We start from the raw sequence: 18,969 nt of genomic DNA, 5'->3' as shown, positions 1-18,969 counted from the left end.
CCTCCTCTAGCTTTCTTTGCCGTTCCCACCACAGATATGCTCTTCTGAAGTCAGATTGCCATTATTTCAGTGCTGTCTGCACTCGTTCCCGAATTCTAGCCTGCTTCCCTTCCCCTCACTCCTGGGTTCCTTCCAGGAGCTTCATTCTTCTACCTTCCAAGGCTCAGAATCTCCTTGTATCTGCTAGGCATACTCCAGCATCCCTGCTCAGTAGGAAATTATTGCTTTATTTGATATGCTTCTTCTCCAGAAAGCTGCACAATGTACCTTACAACTAAACTAATAAATCCAAGTAAGGAATTAAAAACAAAACAGTGAAAACAAATGGAGCTCCTTAGGAAGGAGCCTAGGGTTGGAGACGTGTGTGTGTGTTGTGTTAAGGGGCAGAAGAAGGCCTAAAGAGAGGGGATGGTCCATGGTTATTATTAAATCTGCATTTCAATTTCTATTAATGCTGTTTTCTTTTTCTTGGAGTCAGCCCTGTTGAATAAATTTCAGTAGGTTTGTGAGTAGACCCACTTAAGATTGCTTTCACTGTTGTATAGTGCTATCAGGAGACTCAGTAGGTTCCAACATGTCTTTAATACTACTGAACAGACCATCTGATCTTTCATGCTTTCAAATGAAAGATATGGCCTGTAAAATGGTTTTCAGTTACTACCACAAATATGTACTGCAAAGATCAGTTTGGCTATTACTTCAGTTTTGTTGACACTCTTCCACTAACTCCAGTCTCCCCTCCCACCCATACACCTCTGTGATCCTTCCTGGAGCTTCACTCCTTTACCTTTTCCTTCCATCAGTGAGACTCTCCAGGTCCCTTTTAGCCACCTGTAGTCATGCTCTGATTTCTCCATGGGTTAGGAAGTCACCTATTGCTTCATTTCGAGAATTGATATCCCACCTCTCCAGAAGCCTGCTCAAAGCAGCACGCCACCAAAGAATACAGCCAAACTAAACTGGCAAGTATAAACAAGCCAAGAGATAAAAACTGTAAAAAGCAAACATTGAGCAGCCTAAAGAATACCTGTGAAGAATCTTCCTAACAAGATCAGACCTTAAATGGAACCCCTTAGTTAAATACCTGGGTCAGAAGAAACCTCTTTCTTAAAGGCACCAGGAGGCCAAGAGAGAAAGGGGAAGGGGGTGGGGGTGGGGGTGGCCTGTTAGTTAGTCACAATGTTCCCTCTAAGCTGTGGAGTCCTGTGAGCAGAAATTCTACTTTGTGAGCTACTGGCATTAAAGTTGTGAGCAGGTAGTTTGGCTGCTGCATAAAATTAGTTTGCTCTGGAGCCATCTTTCCTGAGCTAAGACAAAAATGTGTGAGCTGGAGGCTAAAAAACTGAGCTAGCTCACACTAACTCAGTTTAGAGGGAACACTGGTCTGGAGTAGTTAATCTGGAGTGAGCCTTGTGCCTAAAGCTGGAGAGAAACTAAATTTTGAAAACGGTATGAGAAGTGGTTTGAGAGAAGTTTTCCTCCTTGTTCCTGCGGTGGAAATAGACATGTTTCTTTCTTTTGCCCCCGGTCAAATAGATTTGCAGGTTTTTCAAAAATTACCCACCCCCTGTTTATTCCAGGGGAAAGCAGGAAGGTGTCTACCACACCAGCAGAGGGGCATTGGATCTGTGGCAGATCACCCACTTTGCACAATATAACAGGCCCACCATAACTGCCAGACCCCCCCCCACATTTACAGTTGTGCGATCCAGCTGTGCTGCAGGCAGCTGTTGTGGTTCAGGGCAGATTTCCACAGTGTCCTGGATTGCTTTAAATATAAGCCGGGAAAGTGACATCAATCCTACTAGACTCCCAGCTGATCTAGGAGGCCTGGAAACCCTTCGTAGAATCTTACAGCATATGCCTTCAATAGCTGATCATGTCTTGTTTGACAGCTGCAATCCCCTGTGGGCTGAATACTTGGTCTGTTTCTCTGTCCAAGCCTCTGGCTGAGGTCTTTCCTTCAATTGGAGATGCCAAAGATGGAACCTGGGACCTTCTGTGTGCCAAGCAGCTGCTCTACCACTGAGCCATGGACCCATTTCTACGAGAGAGGAGGAAATGTAGGACCGCCATCAGGCTCTCTCATACTTTCTGACCGAGTGGTGACAATCCCATTACACTGCCAATGGCACTATGATGTACTTGAAAATTCCCCTGACTAACAGGGTTGAACTGTCTGCAAACAGTGAAGTGACAGCAAATTGGCTCCATGTTCTCAGCTGGTGAACAGGTGGTGAGCTGAACTGGCCAGTATTCAAGCTTCACTACCATGCAGGGGAAGCTGTTCTGATGCAGCAGTGCATGATGTCACCCTATAAACACACCCCTCATGCACTGGAATATAAAAAAGACCACTACTGGATTTGACAAATAGTCCATCTAGTCCAGCTTCCTGTCTCACACAGTGGCCAGCCAGTTCCTCTAGAGAGCCAACAACAGGGCAGAGAGCCTATCGACTTCCCCTGATGTTGCCTCTCTTGGCTCTGGGATTTACAGTATTATGCAGAGGTTCCCCCCAGCTACCATGGCCAGTAGCAATTGATAGACGTATCCTCCATGAATCTATCTAAACCCCTTTTTAAAAAACTTATTCCTGTGGCCATTACTACATCCTCTGGCACCAGATGACACATTTTAATCACTCTCCGTGTAAAGCAGTATGCCATTAAAAAATGCCATAAAACAGTACACGCTACAAAAATCATTAGCATTCAAAAAGCCGGGGTGCAGGGCTCTAGTCGGGGGGGAGCTCTCAGGTACGGAGCTCCGGAAGAGAACCTCTAGGGGGCGGGGCGGTCACGTGGTGAAGCCCCGCCCCTTCTTTACCCCGCCCTCTGCTTCGATCCTCATTCCGTTTGGGAATGAGGATGAAGCAGGAGGGTAAGTAGCCGGGCCTTCTGACACACTTCCGGTGATGTCAGGGGGTGTGGCCTTCTGTCACTTCCGGTGACGTCAGGGGGCGTGGCATATGCAAATAAGTTATGCTAATGAGTTATGCTAATGAGCTCCGGCAGCTCTTTTTCTACAACAAGACCCCTGCCGGGGTGTAAGAACACTCTCCACTGAGTGGCCAGTTCCTTTGGTGGGCCACCAACAGGACAGCAAGGCCAAGACCTTCCCCTGATACAGCCACCTGGCTCTGGAATTCAGAGGTTTTAGTGCCTCTGAATGTGGAGGTTCCCCTCAGCCACCCCGGCTAGTAGTCACTGGTGGACTTGTCCTCCATGAATCTATCTAATCCCCTTTGAAAGCTGTACCTGCAGCTATCACTACATCCTCTGGCAGCGAATTCTGCATTTTAATCACACTCTGTAAGATTATAAAGTAGGCTCCAGGCATGCTTTGGAGGGGCCACCACTAAAAATGCCCGACCTCTGGTAACCACCTACTATGTTATGTAGGGGCACAGAGCAAGGTTTGGGAGACAGACCTTCACTTAGGGGACAACAGTATGGCAGAAGGTGGACCCTCAAGTACTTGAGCCCCATTTAGGGCATTAAAGGTGATACCCCAGCACCAAGGAAGGTGACCGCATTGGTCCAACTAGAGGAATTATATATTTTCTAGCAGGTGCTTCGGGGGGGGGGGGCTGGACCTGGGATGTGATGAGTCCAGGGAGGGTGATGGGAGTAAAATGATTTTTTACATTTATCCCAATACATGGATCAGCAGCCCTACTGAAATTATGGGCATGGTACATTTTCCATTTGGTTGCTCCAAAGATTGCAATTACCTTGACTTTCAGAAAGCTTTTGATAAAGTTCCTCATCAAAGGCTCCTAAGTAAGCTCAATAGTCAGGGGATAAAAGGACAAGTCCTCTTGTGGATCAAAACTGGGTAATTAATAGGAAACAGAGTGAGTATAAATGGGAAGTTTTCTCAGTGGAAGCAGTGGGGTACCGCAGGGATCAGTACTCGGTCCAATGCTTTTTAACTTGTTTATTAATGATTTGGAGTTGGAAGGAAGCAGTGAAGTGGCTAAATTTGCAGATGACACAAAGTTGTTCAGGGTGGTGAGAACCAGGGAGGATTGTGAGGCACTCCAAAGTGATCTGTTGAGGATGGGCGAGTGGGCGTCGACATGGCAAATGGGGTTCAATGTGGCCAAGTGCAAAGTGATGCACATTGGAGCCAAAAATCCTAAAATAAATAAATGGCAGAGACTGACCAAGAGAGAGATCTTGGAGTCGTAGTAGATAACTCAATGAAAATGTCTAGACAGTGTGCAACTGCAATAAAAAAGGCCAACGTTATGCTGGGGATTATTAGGAAGGGAATTGAAAACAAATCAGCCAGTATCATAATGCCCCTGTATAAACCAATGGTGCAATCTCATTTGGAGTACTGTGTACAGTTCTGGTCACCACACCTCAAAAAGGATATTATAGCATTGGGGAAAGTGCAGAAAAGTCCAACTAGAATGATAAAAGGGTTGGAACACTTTCCCTATGAAGAAAGGTTAAAGCACTTGGGCCTCTTTAGCTTGAAGAAACAACGGCTGAGGGGTGACATGATCGAGGTTTATAAGATTATGCAGGGGATAGAGCAGGTAGAGAAAGAGGTACTTTTCTCCCTTTCTCAATACAAAAACTCGTGGGCACTCCATGAAATTGCTGAGCAGTTGGGTTAGAACAGATAAAAGGAAGTATTTCTTCACCCAAAGAGTGATTAACACATGGAATTCACTGCCACAGGAGGTGGCGGCGGCTACAAGCATGGGCGGCTTCAAGAGGGAATTAGATAAGTATATGGAGCAGAAGTCCATCAGTGGCTATTAGCCACAAGGTATAGATAGAAACTCTCAGTCTGGGGCAAGTGATGCTCTGTATTCTTGGTGTTTGGGGGATGGGGAACAGTGGGAGGGCTTCTAGTGTCCTGGCCCCACTGCTGGACCTCCTGATGGCACCTGGTATTTTTTGGTCACTGTGTGACAGAGTGTTGGACTAGATGGGCCATTGGCCTGACCCAACATTGGCTTCTCTTATGTTCTTCTTAAATAAGCACTCTAAGGAAAATTGGGAAATTAACACATTCTGCCCTTGTTGAAACTTATTCGTTCGTTAGTTTATACTTCACCTTTCTCCCCAGTGGGGACCCAAAGCAGTTTCCATTTTCCTCCTCGCCTCCACTTTATTCTCACAACAACCCTGCAAGGTAGGAGAGGCTGAGAGCGTTATGACTGATCCACCACAGTCACCCACCACTACGACACTCTAACTCTGGGACTTTTCTCTCTCCAAGAGCTGTTAAAAATAGAAACGCCTGGAAAACGAATGGAAGGCAGGGAAACGGGAACCAATAGATGCTTGCTGTCGATTCTTCTCCCCGCAACGCTTTGTTCTCATCGGAGAGGAGCTCTAAAGGGTTAAACGGAGAGAGCACGGATTCCCAGAGCAGACCCGAGAAGCCATTGGAAGAAGCATGTGCCTGCTAATGGAGGAGGTCATTTCCTCTTCCTTTCCTTTGTGGCTGGAGAGGGGAAGATTGGCCTTCTGGCTTTTTAGCGAGGGTCTCGCTGTCCGGACTGGGTAAATAACAATTTTCCATTGGGCTGTTTGGGAGCCAGAAATCAACAGGTGTGGTACTCTGCAGAGCATTGTGTGCATGTGTTGTGGTGGGAGAGTTTGGGAGTGGAGAAGGGAACCCGTCGCTTGGAGACTGAGCGCATGTTTTTGCACTCGTATTCAGGTCTTGCGTAGCTGGGCCGGCCAGTGTGGCGAATATTTCATGACGTGGATCTGTGTGCTGACTTGTGCCTTGCTTGGAGCAGATAGTTCACATGTTCAGTGCGTGTTCTTATTTAGACCGCTGAAGGAGGCGCTCAGGGGCGACATGCACATGGTCTAGTGGTTATTGATCAATGTTCCCTCTGAGCTGTGGAGTCCTGTGAGCAAAAATTCTACTTTCCGAGCTCCTGGCAGTAAAGTTGTGAGCAGGCGATTTGGCCGCTGCATCAATTAGTTTGCTCTGGAGCCCTCCTTCCTGAGCTAAGGCAAAAATGTATGAGCCGGAGGCTAAAAACCTGTGAGCTAGCTCACACTAACTCAGCTTAGAGGGAACACCGGGTTATTGTACGTGTAACTTACATTTGTTGGTAGATTGGTCTGTTGTTGGTCTGAAGCAACAGGACAAAGTTTGAGTCCAGGGGCACCTTTAAGACCAACAAAAGTTTCATTCTGGGTATAAGTTTTTGTGTGCATGCAGGCTCCTTCAGATACACGTGTTGCTGTATGCAATGTAAGAATATAAGGGAAGCCATATTGGCTAAGGCCAGTAGTCCATCCAGCCCAACACTGCGTCACACAGTGGCTAAAACCCAGGGGCCATCAGGAGGTCCACCAGTGGGGCCAGAACTCCAGAAGGCCTCCCCCTGTGGCCCCCCAAGCACTAAAAATACAGAGCATCACTGCCCCAGACAAATGAATTTGACACCTAGGGCATTATACCCCATGGAGCTCTCTGCCCTCCTCAGCCTCTACCCCCAAATCTCCAAGAGTTTCCCAGCACAGAGTTGCTAACCCTAGTAATAGCCCCTGATAGACTGAGAGCCAGTTTGGTGTAGTGGTTAAGTGTGCGGACTCTAATCTGGGAGAACCGGATTTGATTCCCCACTCCTCCACACGCAGCTGCTGATGTGACCTTGGGTCAGTCACAAGCTCTGGCACAGCTGTCCTTGAAAAAGAGCAGTTTGTGTCAGAGCTCTCTCAGCCCCACCCCACCTCACAGGGTGTCTGTTGTGGGGAGGGGAAGGGAAAGGAGTTTGTAAGCTGCTCTGAGACTCCAAGTGAAGGGCGGGGTATAAATTCCATCTCTTCTTTCTTCTTCTAAATTTGTCTGTCCTCCTTAGAACACTGTCTAAGTGGCCTTCCTGAATAATGATGCAAAACCTGACCGTTTTTTGGCATGTTTTTAATGTATTTATAGGTATACAAGTTGGTGTCTCCTACGGAGGAAACCCTTCTTGCCTGACCCTTATCTAGAAACCCCCGTGCTCTGCAGTGCCCTATGGATTTTATAGGACCATCTTGAATATGGGTCAGTAGTCCACGCACTTCCATCATAACTGCCACCCCAGCATTTCCGATCAAGTAGAAATCTCTACATGAGCTCTCCGGGCTTGAGATTACGGGGCATCATGAGACACAAAATGCTACCGGAGAAAGGGAAGACTCCCAGCACTGATCTCCAGGGTAGACCGACTAGGGAGGAGCTGGAGAAGGAAGGCCAAAGAGGACTCGAACCCATGGTGGTGTCCAAGAGGGCCAGAAGAGACTCTCCTGAACTGAAGACTGGGGACGAAGAGGGTTTTATAGACGCAGAGGTCCCAGGACAGGTTGGAGGTGAGCCAAGTGAGAAGAGGGTGAGACCTCAAGGTTCTCCTGAGTTCCTGAAGGCTGCACAGTCCCCGAACTCCAGATGGGGAACCCCACAACCATCCGGACCGTGGGATCTTACTAAAGCCAGCCTGCCCTCCTTTGGGGGAGGTTCAGAGGCTTGTCAGAGGTTCAAGAGTCAGCCAGATGTCGGTGGAGAAGCCGTTGAGGAATACAGAAGAACTGGGGCCAGAAACACGGAAGATTGCAGGAAGGCGAGGGAAGATCTCCTGAGGGAGGACTCGGTCACCATGAATTTGCAACGGCCGCTCTTCAGGGAGTTCCGCTACCAGGAGGCCGAGGGGCCCCGCGAGGTCTGCAGCCGCCTCTGGTACCTCTGCCACCGGTGGCTGAAGCCCGAGAGGCACACCAAGGAGCAGATCCTGGAGCTGGTGATCCTGGAGCAGTTCCTGGCCATCCTGCCCTCGGAACTCCAGAGCTGGGTCAAGGCAGGCTGCCCTCAGACATGCGACCAGGCCGTGGCACTGGCGGAAGACTTCCCACCTCGAAGGCAAGAGGCTGGGCAGCGGGAACGTGAGGTAAGACTGTTTCTGTGAGGCAATAGGATTGAGGGGAAATTTGCATGACCCTTTTTGAGCCAGTGCTGAAATACGGATGCCGTTCTGTCTTGCTTCCTTCAAAATGGTGGGCAGGCTTGACTCAAGGGTATTAATAAAAATAGTTATCATACGGCAGTGTGTGTCGTATAGCCAAGAGATCCTAAGATTGTCTGGCATTCAGAAGCTCTCTCTCTTTTAGAAGAAGAAGAAGAGATTGGATTTATACCCCGCCCTTCACTTGGAGTCTCAGAGCGGCTTACAAACTCCTTCCCCTTCCCCTCCCCACAACAGACACCCTGTGAGGTAGGTGGGGCTGAGAGAGCTCTGACACAAACTGCTCTTTTTCAAGGACAGCTGTGCCAGAGCTTGAGACCGATCCAAGGTCACATCAGCAGGTGCAAGTGGAGGAGTGGGGAATCAAACCCGGTTCTCCCAGGTTAGAGTCCACGCACTTAACCACTACACCAAACTGGCTCTTAGCATTATGCACCACTAGGTGGTGAGCTAGAGGTGTTTCTTAGGCAAGAGACGTTTCAGAGGTGGCTTGCCGTGGCCTGCCTCTGCTTCACACCTGTGGCATTCCTTGGAGGTCTCCCACCCAAAGACTAACTAGGGCCAACCCTCCTTAGCTTCTGAGATCTGACACGATTGGGCTAGCCTGGCTCAAGGGTGTGACCCAAGCTGTCAGCCCAGCAGGGGAATTGGGGTGGGGAGTAGGTCCTTTCTTACTCGCCCAGGGAAATGCCGATCACCACTTTGGGGACTGGAAGCAATTTTTCTCCAGGCCAGTTTGGCTGGAGATCCTGGAAGCTTTTTGTCATCTTCTGGGCATGGAGCAGGGGTCACTGGGGGTGTTGGGGGGGGGGGAGGCATTTGTGAATTTCCTGCATTGTGCAGAGGGTCGGGCTAGATGACCCTGGAGGTCCCTTCCGACTCTATGACACTATGATTCTGTGACAAGATCTTCAGTGCTGTGTCAATGTGCAACATTGCGTCTGGCGCAAAGAACATAAGAACATAAGAGATGCCAATGTGGGATCAGGCCAAAGGCCCATCCAGCCCAACACTCTGTGTCACACAGTGGCCAAAAATACCAGGTGCCATCAGGAGGTCCACCAGTGGGTCCAGGACACTAGGAGCCCTCCCACTGTCCCCCCCCCCAAGCACCAAGATGACAGAGCATCACTTGCCCCAGAGCCCCTATCTATATCTTGTGGCTAAATAGCCACTGATGGACCTCTGCTCCACATGCTTATCTAATTCCCTCTTGAAGCCGTCCATGCTTGTAGCCGCCACCACTTCCTATGGCAGTGAATTCCATGTGTGAATCACTCTTTGGGTGAACAAGTACTTCCTCTTATCCGTTCTAACCCGACCGCTCAGCAATTTCATTGAGTGCCCACGAGTTGTATTGTGAGAAAGGGAGAAAAGTACCTCTTTCTCTACCTGCTCTTTCCCATGCATAATCTTGTAAACCTCAGTAAGTCGGTTCTCCAAGCTAAAGAGCCCCAAGCGCTTTAACCTTTCCTCATAGGGAAAGTGTTCCAACCCTTTTATCATTCGAGTTGCCCTTTTCTGCACTTTTTCCAAAGCTACAATATCCTTTTTAAGGTGTGGTGACCAGCTGGAAGTGAGGTCATTGCATCTGGGGGGATGCCCTAGGGGGTACTGCCCTAGGGGGCTGCTGGTGGCCAGGAGCAAGCAGAGCCAACCCCCAGCAACTCTGCCGACGCTTGAGGGCCTGCTCGGCCCAGACCTTTAATCAGCAATGCCAGCTGGTCTCAGCTCACCAACTGGAGTACAAGTCCATAGAGCCCACCCTCCAAAGCCTCCATTTCCTCCAGGGGAACTGATCTCTGTAGTCTGGGGATGAGCTGTCATTCCAGGGGATCCCCAGGTCCCACCTGGAAGCTGGCATCCCTCGCTTGCAGTAGCAAGTCACAGGAATTTTTAATCAGGCATTGCTTCTGAGATGAAAATGCAGGTATTCTCCAGTTCAGGAGATGCCAGGGGTTGGACCAGGAAACCTTCTACATGCAAAGTAAACCACTGAGCCACCACCTGTCATATCTGGGCCTTCCATATTAACTCTCAGGAAATGAAAGCTTAGGAACGTAAGGGAAGCCATGTTGGATTAGGCCAGTGGCCCATCCAGTCCAACACTCTGCGTCACACACTGGGCAAAACCCAGGGGCCATCAGGAGGTCCACCAGCGGGTCCAGAACTCCAGAAGCCCTCCCCCTGTTGCCCCACAAGCACCAATAATACACAGCATCACTGCCCCAGACATAGCATTCCATCTGTGCCTTGTGGCTAATATCAGCTGATGGACCTCTGCTCCAGATGTTTCTCCAATCCCCTCTTGAAGCTGTCTATACTTGTAGGCGCCACCACTTCCTGCGGCAGTGAATCCCTTGTATGTGTATATGTATTTATTTATGTATTATTTTGATTTATATCCCCGCCCTCCCCGCAAGTGAGCTCATTGTGGGTCACAACAATAAATGTCATTACATTCTAAAATGATTCAATAAATTAATATCAAATATTAATTTGATACAATAAAAACAGTTAAAAACAGTTAAAGTGGGCAGTGCAGCAGATTTCAATTTCAGCTCTTACAGCTTGGGAGTGAATGGAGTGAAGCCGAGCCATAAAGGTCTCATTAATAGTAGCCTACTACTATTAATAGGAGCTGCAGTGGCTCAAGTGGTTAAGATGCTGGACTGCAGGCTGTGGAAGGTCGGTAGTCCAGCAGTTCGAGACCCGAGTGTGCCGCATGACGGAGTGAGCTCCCGTCTCTGGTTCCAGCTCCTGCCAACCTAGCAGTTCGAAAGCAAGAAATTGCAAGTAGATAAATAGGTACCACTTCGGTGGGAAGGTAACAGCGTTCCGTGCGCCTTGGTGTTCAGTCATGCCGGCCACATGACCACGGAAACGTCTTCGGACAGCGCAACCCTAGAGTCGGATTCGACTGGCTTTCAAGCAAGGGAACCTTTACCTTACTACTATTAATAGTAGCCTATGGTCACAGCAACTGGGAGGCCAGCTGGTAGACTCTTTGGGTGAAGAGATACTTCCTTTTATCTGTTCTAACCCAACTGCTCAGCAATTTCATGGAGTGCCCATGAGCTCTTGTATTGTGAGAAAATTCTTGTATTATGAGAAAGCTTTTTACTAAGAGTAGAAGGGGTATTTTAAAAACAACAACACCGCAAGCAAGGGGGGGTCTATTCACAAGCCTAAACACCCTGTACACCTGCCCAGATGCTAATATAACCCATGGCATGAATGACGCTGCCGGATGGGTCCCCAACCTTTTTGAGCCTGTGGGCACCTTTGTTCACCTGGCACAATTGGCTTTGTAGGAACAGGTAAAAAATTTTTTTCAAAAACAATTTATTAGGATATAATAAAAAAAGTTCAAACATATATCAAAACTTATACAATTATGTATCCTTCCCTCCTCCCTTCCCCCCCCCCCTTCTCGGCTTCCCACAGTGCTCCAACCTCCAGCCCAATTCTTAAAATTTTCTCCATACCTCCCTTTCCCCTTATCCACATCCACAGGTAACTTATCCTTCAGCTGTTATTCTTATACATTTATCTGTTTTCTACTATTCTTTAATTTTCAGTAGTTCTCAAAGCAAAGTAAATTGTCTTTTACATCCCAGTATTTCTCCAAATAGTCTTTAAAGTCTTTCCAGTCTGAAAAAAAATTATTCTGCTTCCAAATTATTAAGTTTCCTTGTCATTTTATCCATTTCAACCACAAAAAGTAGTTTTTTAATCCATTCCCCAATTTCAGTAGGAACAGGTAAATTAATTCCGCTAGCAGCCAGTTACAAAAACGGATCTGTCTGAAATGACAGGGGGGAAATCCTCTAGCAACCGGTTACTAAAATGGAATCTAAAGGCAGTTTGAAAGGGGTCTTTGTGTCACACAGTGCCCAAAACCCAGGTGTCATCAGGAGGACCACTAGCAGGGCCAGAAGTCCAGCAGCCCCGTTGCCCCCCCCCCCAAGCACCAAGAATCCAGAGCATCACAGCCCGAGACTGACTGTTCCATCTATACCTTGTGGCTAAGAGCCGCTCATGGACCTCTGGAGCAGCCACTTATGGACCTTTTAGCTTCCACCACTTCCTGCGGCCGTGAACCCCATGTGTGAACGGCAAGACCCCATGGAGGAACAGCTCTTCCCACAGGCTCCTGCCTCCTCCTTGGTTTGTGTCTCGTTGGCTGCACCTGGGATGCTTCTGGGGACCCTTCTCCTGGTGAAGTTGGTGTGATCTGTTGATCGAAAGAACAGTTAGAGAAAGAGGTACTTTTCTCCCTTTCTCACAATACAAGAACTCGTGGGCACTCCATGGAATTGCTGAGCAGTCGGGTTAGAACGGATAAAAGGAAGTACTTCTTCACTCAAAGAGTGATTAACACTTGGAATTCACTGCCACAGGAAGTGGTGGCGGCTACAAGCATGGACAGCTTCAAAAGGGAATCAGATAAGCATATGGAGCAGAGGTCCATCAGTGGCTATTAGCCACAAGGTATAGATAGGGGCTCTGGGGAAGTGATGCTCTATCTTCTTGGTGCTTGGGGGGGGGGGTCAACAGTGGGAGGGGCTTCTAATGTCCTGGCCCCACTGCTGGACCTCCTGATGGCACTGGTATTTCTGGCTACTGTGTGACACAGAGTGTTGGACTGGATGGGCCTTTGGCCTGATCCAACATTGGCGTCTCTTATGTTCTTATGATCCATTTTCCATTCTGAACGGGTCGCTCACCGGTGTGTTTCAGGGCCCGGCGCTGATCCAGGAGAGGGCTTTGACTATTCCCGCCGCCGAGCGCCCTCTATCGGCCGGGGAAGAGAAGCAGCTTTGCCTCGCAGCCAAGGAAGAGGACGAAGGCGAGACCTCAGAGGGTAAGGATCCCCTATAGGGATGGAGAATTCCTGAGGATTTGGGGGTGGACCCTGGAGAGAACAGGGTCCGAGGAGCGTGGAGATTTCAGCAGGGTATAACGCCATAGAGCCCATCCTCCAAAGCAGCCGTTTTCTCCAAAGAACGGACCTCTGTTGCCCAGAGAGAATTTGTCATTTTGGAGAGATCTCCAGGCCTTACATTGATGCACGGTGGGACAAAAAAAAAAACACAACACGTTTTCAAGTATAAGCTAATGGGATCTGAACATGCTGAGACTGAGAGGGGGAAAGGTCTTGAGGTCATAGTGGACAGCTCGGTGAAAGCGTCAACCTAGCATGTTGCAGTGTCGAAAAAGGCAAACTATCTAGTCCAGCATCCTGTCTCATACAGTGGCCAACCAGTTGCTCTGGATGGTCAACGACAGCGCATAGAGGCCCACACCTTCTCCTTACGTTGCCTCCTGGCTCTGGGACTCAGAGGATTAGTGCCTCTGGATGTGGAGGTTCCCCTCAGTCACCATCACTAGTAGGCACTGATAGACCTATCCCTCCATGAATCTATCCAGTCCCCTTTTAAAGCTGCTTATTTCTGTGGCCATCACTCGGCCCTCTGGCAGCGAGTTCCACATTTTAATCTCTCTCTGTGTAAAGCAATAATAAATCCCAGGGATGTGTCTTTTTGTGCCTGGGATCTTTGAGATCTAGAGCCATGGGTGTGCTAGATGCTAACTCGATAGAAGGCATCTTTGTATAGGTGAAATTGGCTGGCTGATGGGTCTCCCTGTGCTGGAGCATATCCAGCCTGTGCTGAAGGCACTGCACTGGCTGCCAATAGCATACCAGATTCGCTTCAAGGGTGCTGGTTTTGATCTTTAAAGCCCTATATGGTCTGGGGCCTGCCTACCTGAGGGACTGCTTTTCTCCGTATGTTCCCCAGAGAGCACTGAGGTCGGGGTCTCAAAACTGTTTGGTCCTCCCTGGACCGAAAGACGCCAGACTGGCCTCAGCCAGGGCCTTCTCAGGAGTGGCTCCGCACTGGTGGAATGAGCTCCCGGAAGACATCAGGGCCCTGCGGGACCTCTTAGAGTTCCACAGGGCCTCCAAAACGGAGCTCTTCCACCAGGCCTTTGATTAGGGGCCGCTACCAACAGGCCCGTAGACAGGAGTTTTTTAAATTCGGGGGGCCTTTTAATAAATTGGGGGGCACCCTGCACACACTCCCAAGGGAGCGCCACAAATAAAATTTAAAAATGGATGGGAAGTCGGGGGGGGGCAGTAAGTCGGGGGGCCAGGCCCCGAGATGCCCCCACTGTAGCTATGGGCCAGGCTACCAACAACAACTGAATTGTGGTAAGGCCCCCTGTGCCAACAGCAACAGCCTTTGGCCATATTCTTTTGTTACCATCGTATCACGGCCTATTGGGACCAGCATGCAATGCTACTGCCACCAGCATGTTATCTGTTATGTATATGAGTTTTATGATAGTGCGTTGCGCTTAATGCGTTTGTGTTTTTAACGCATTTTAACTGTTTTAACGTAAGCCGCCCTGAGAACTGCCTCGGCAGGAAGGGCGGGATACAAATCGAATTTAATGAAGTACATAAATAAATAATTGACCTTCTTGCTCTCCTTTGGCAAAAGTTTGACTTATTTATTTATTTGTTTTATTGCATTTATACCCCGCCCTCCCCGCAGACGGGCTCAGGGCGGCTCACATAGGGCACTAAGTGCGTTCAGTATACAAAATTACATAATACAAATACAGATTTAAAACAGATTAAAATCAAGTCAACGGATGCACATGAAGACTCCTAACATCTTGCGTAGCGGGGGGGAAGGCTGGGGTGATGGAAAGATGTTGCCCAATCCCCCCAGGGGTCTCTCTCTATAAGGAGCGGTGGTGTAAGTGGCCGTGGCGGTTCTTACTCATAAGCCTGGCGGAAGAGCTCCGTCTTGCAGGCCCTGCGGAACTGCACAAGGTCCCGCAGGGCCCTGATCTCCTCCGGGAGCTCATTCCACCAGGTAGGAGCCGCCACTGAGAAAGACCTGGCCCTTGTTGCCACAAGTTTGGCCTCCTTAGGGTCCGGGGTCACCAGCCGGTGTTGTGACCCCGACTGAAGTGCTCTTTGGGGGATATATGGGGTCCCTCAGGTAAGTCGGACCCTGGCCGTGTAGGGCTTTAAAGGCAAGCACCAGCACTTTGAAGCGGATCCGGTATGCTATAGGCAGCCAGTGCAGCGCTTTCAGCACAGGTCGGGTGTGCTCCCAGCCCGGGACGCCCACCAACAACCTGGCCGCAGCATTCTGCACCAGCTGCACCAAATTTTCATTGACAGTATCCCCCCCCCCCCCCGTAACAGGCGATGAGTGGGTGATTGAGAACAGAGGGACGGATCCTGAGATGGAAAATCCACGGCCCATGAAGTTGCGCCGGGCAACCTGGGGAACCGCGGCTTGGAAGCACGAGGGTGCAGAGGCTGTAGCAAGTCGGGACGGCCCCGAGAGGGATGGCGAGAACTGCCTGGACCCCAAAGAGGTGAAAATCTTCCCTTATTTAGGAGAAGATGGGGACCAGGCCCAACCGGTAGTCGTCAAAAGAAGGCGAAGAAGCCGGGGGAAGAAGACTTGCGGCGTGTGCGGGAAAACCTTCAGCCGGAGCACAGTGCTGGCCGCCCACCAGAGGACCCACACGGGAGAGAAGCCCTTCATGTGTCAGAACTGTGGGAAATGCTTCAGCTTTAAATCCACCCTGGTGGCGCACGAGAGGACCCACACGGGGGAGAGGCCCTACACGTGTGACCAGTGCGGGAAAAGTTTCACCGTCAGTTCGGTCCTCACCCGACACTACCGCGTCCACGTCGAGAAGGAACTCTTCCGCTGCTCGGAGTGCGACAAAACCTTCAGCCAGAAGTCGCAGCTCCTAAACCACCAGAAAATCCACCTGCGGGAGAAGCCATATAAATGCTCGCAGTGCGGGGAAGGCTTCACCCGGAGCTCTAGCCTTAAGAAACACGAGGGCTCCCACACGGGAGAGAAGCCCTTCAAATGCCCGGACTGTGAGAAATCCTTCAACACCTCTTCCCAGCTGGTCAAGCATCACCGTGTGCACACGGGAGAGAGGCCCTATACTTGCGCCGAGTGTGGGAAAAGCTTCAGCCAGTGGCAAATCCTGATGGTCCACCAGAGGACCCACACGGGGGAGAAGCCCTTCAAATGCGCCACGTGTGGGAAGTGCTTCTCTGACCGTGCCGTCCACATCAGGCACCAGAAAGTCCACACGGGGGAGAGGCCGCATCTGTGCACGACTTGCGGGAAAAGGTTCACTCACCGCACAGTCCTGGTGAAGCACCAGAAGATCCACGCCAGAGAAGCTCTGAACATGCTTCGGCTGGAAGAGGAGCAGAAGCAGCAGCAGCAGCAGCCGCCACCGGAAATCCCATAAATGCTCGGCGCAAGGCTACAGATGACAGTTTCGTCCATGGTAGCTACTGCAGTGTGGAAACAGTTATCTGTATCACTTACCCTCTCTGTATGTTGTTGAGGGGAATTACACTTGTTTCTTCCCCGTGAGGTTGGACATTTCCCAGATGGCTGGTTTCTCCGTGTCCCAGTGCATGACAGTAAGCTGTCCACGTGATCCCTGATTGACTGTGCTGCTGTCCACGGGATCCCTGATTGACTGTGCTTGCTCTCGTTGGAAGCTCTTGGTTTGGTGCTCAACAGCTGGTGGAGCTGTTGAACATCGGTGGAACCAACCCGATCTGCACTTGCTGCTTTAAACTATGCACTATGACTGAATGAAGCATTTACACAGTTATAGGGTGGACTGGGGGGACAGGGACGGAATCAGTTTTATTTCTGCATGGTTGGGGGGCAGCTGTGTGGTTGTGATGGCATTTTGCTTTCTTGGTTAGACTAGACACTTCTGTGCATATATCTTTTGTTTTCTTTGTGATATTCTGTCTTGAGGTATGTGTGTGTTGTTGGAGGGGGGGGGGGGGGGGACACCCCCTGTTTCTTCGCTTCAGATTTTGGAAGCTGCCTTTGCCCTGCTGCCTCCTGATTATAACAATTAGCAGGATATTGTATATCACAACAAAACTAATTAAAAAAGAGAGACTGAAGTGCCTAGAAATTAGCATGGGCATGAGATGATCCTTTTGTGAATACGGGAGGGGAGGTGCTGAGAACTCTTTTATGGTGTCAGAACCCACAGCAACAATGAAGTACACACTTGCAGGAAGGTTTTACTGTATTTGAAGCTATAGATGCATGGACAGGAACACTGTTCGGAATGAGGGGGGGAGTAATGAGCAGGGCATGTTATAGTACATTCAAACAACTGAGGCCCAATTGCGGGAGTTCCCCCGCGCGCCATCGGGCCTGGGAGCAAACGCTTCTAGGCAATACAAGCTATCTCTTTCCCACGGGTTTTCGTGAGATCACCCAAGCAACTATCCAGCGGCAGCAACCACCTGTGGCCTTGAGAGATATAGATGTTCCAGCAGCTAAGCAATTAAGCGCATCAACAGGTCTACATATGAAAGCGAAAGCAACCAAGCGCATACATGAAGAAAAGGGGAAAAACATTGGCAGCTTGCTGACATATGGCCATGTTCACTGTTCCCTCTAAACTGAGTTGGTGTGAGCTAGCTCACAGTTTCTTAGCCTCCGGCTCATAAATTTTGGCCTTAGTTCAGGAAGGGATGGCTCCAGAGCAAACTCATTTATGCAGTAGCCACTATTGCTCGATCACAACTTTGATGCCACCAGCTCACAAAGTAGAGTTTTTGCTCACAAGACTCCACAACTTAGAGGGAGCATTGGCCACGCTCTAGAAATGGACCTGATGTTCGGATCCTGGTTCCTGACTCCCAGTATCTTTGGGTTTCAGAGAGCAGCCATGTCGGTCTGCAGTAGAACACCTGGATTCGAATACAGGAGCGCCTTAGAGACCAACAAGTTTTTGGAGGTATAAACTTCTGAAAGTGTAAGTTCCCTTTGTCAGGTACGAGGTGGAACGGAGATCTGAGTCCTTATATCCCTGTCGGAAGGCCTGTGCCAAAGAAGGAACACAGGATGCACATCGTAGTCAGGTAGATTAGAGCAGAGGAGAAATGCTTAGGGGGAGAAACCTTATCTCACTGCAGATGCCAATTTTTGCCCCCAAGCATCTCCCCTCTGTGCTAATCGAGCTGATTACAATATGCACTGCGCCTTTGTATTCCTGAGCACGGGCTCTACTGGTAGCAGGAGCTCCTTTGCATATTAGGCCACACACCCCTAGTGTAGCCAATCCTCCAAGAGCTTACAGTAGCCCCAGTAAGAAGAGCTCTGTAAGCTCTTGGAGGATTGGCTACACTAGGGGTGTGTGGCCTAATATGCAAAGGAGCTCCTGGTACCAGTAGAGCCCTGCGTGAGCAGTGTTTCCTCTAATTCCCCCCCCCCCACTGAGCGGAGCAGTTCACATCCTGAGCAAAATATAGCTGCTGTAATCTTAAAACGGGCAATGGGCAGTGCAAGACCCCGTGCAGCTCCAGATTGCTGCTGAATGGGGCTTCCTGTGTTAACGAGCGGCCGCTCACGCACACAGCTTGGAGCAGGGGTGTCAAACATAAGGCCCGGGGGCCGGGGCCGGCCCGACCAGGGCTCTTATGTGGCCCGTGAGGGCGTGCAGAGTGCAGAGGGTTGGACTAGATGACCTGCAAGGGCCCTTCCAACACTAACATTCTATGATTCTATGAGGGAACAGGAGGCTGCTTGGGGGGGGGGGGAGTGGGCGGAGCCACTCCAATCGTGGCTTCGTCACAACAGAGCCACCTCGTCTGCAGCAGTCAAGCAGTGTGCCCAGTGCCGCACCGCTGGCTCTCCGGTCCGCCCATGTGGGTTTTCCTCTGCACCCCCCTCCCAGCCCAGGGGGCCTTTCAATGAGGATACACCAACTCGGAGCTTACCAGCTGCTGTCATTTATACAGTTTGTATCTCCAGTACTGACATTACATTTTATGGCACACATGGCCTGGCCCAACAAAGTGACATTTGTGTCAGATCCGGCCCCCGTAACAAATGAGTTCGACACCTCTGGCTTAGAGGGGACACTGATTCTGAGTC

At 49.9% G+C, this 18,969-nt stretch overlaps 1 protein-coding gene across 1 annotated transcript in view; it reads left to right on the top strand.

Annotated features, from left to right (window-relative positions):
- Positions 1-16,831, top strand: part of LOC107115503 — an 86,275-nt gene extending 69,444 nt beyond the window's left edge. Inside the window, 1 exon segment of the mRNA XM_015417223.1 lies at positions 15,791-16,831. Within this exon segment, the coding sequence (XP_015272709.1) occupies positions 15,791-16,300 (510 nt within the window). The 3' untranslated portion in view covers positions 16,301-16,831.
- The last annotated feature ends 2,138 nt before the right edge of the window (positions 16,832-18,969 follow it).

Source organism: Gekko japonicus, unplaced genomic scaffold (assembly GCF_001447785.1).
Source record: "Gekko japonicus isolate JY-2015 unplaced genomic scaffold, Gekko_japonicus_V1.1 scaffold1562, whole genome shotgun sequence".
Taxonomy (NCBI): domain Eukaryota; kingdom Metazoa; phylum Chordata; class Lepidosauria; order Squamata; family Gekkonidae; genus Gekko; species Gekko japonicus.
This window is presented reverse-complemented; position numbering and strand designations above follow the sequence as displayed.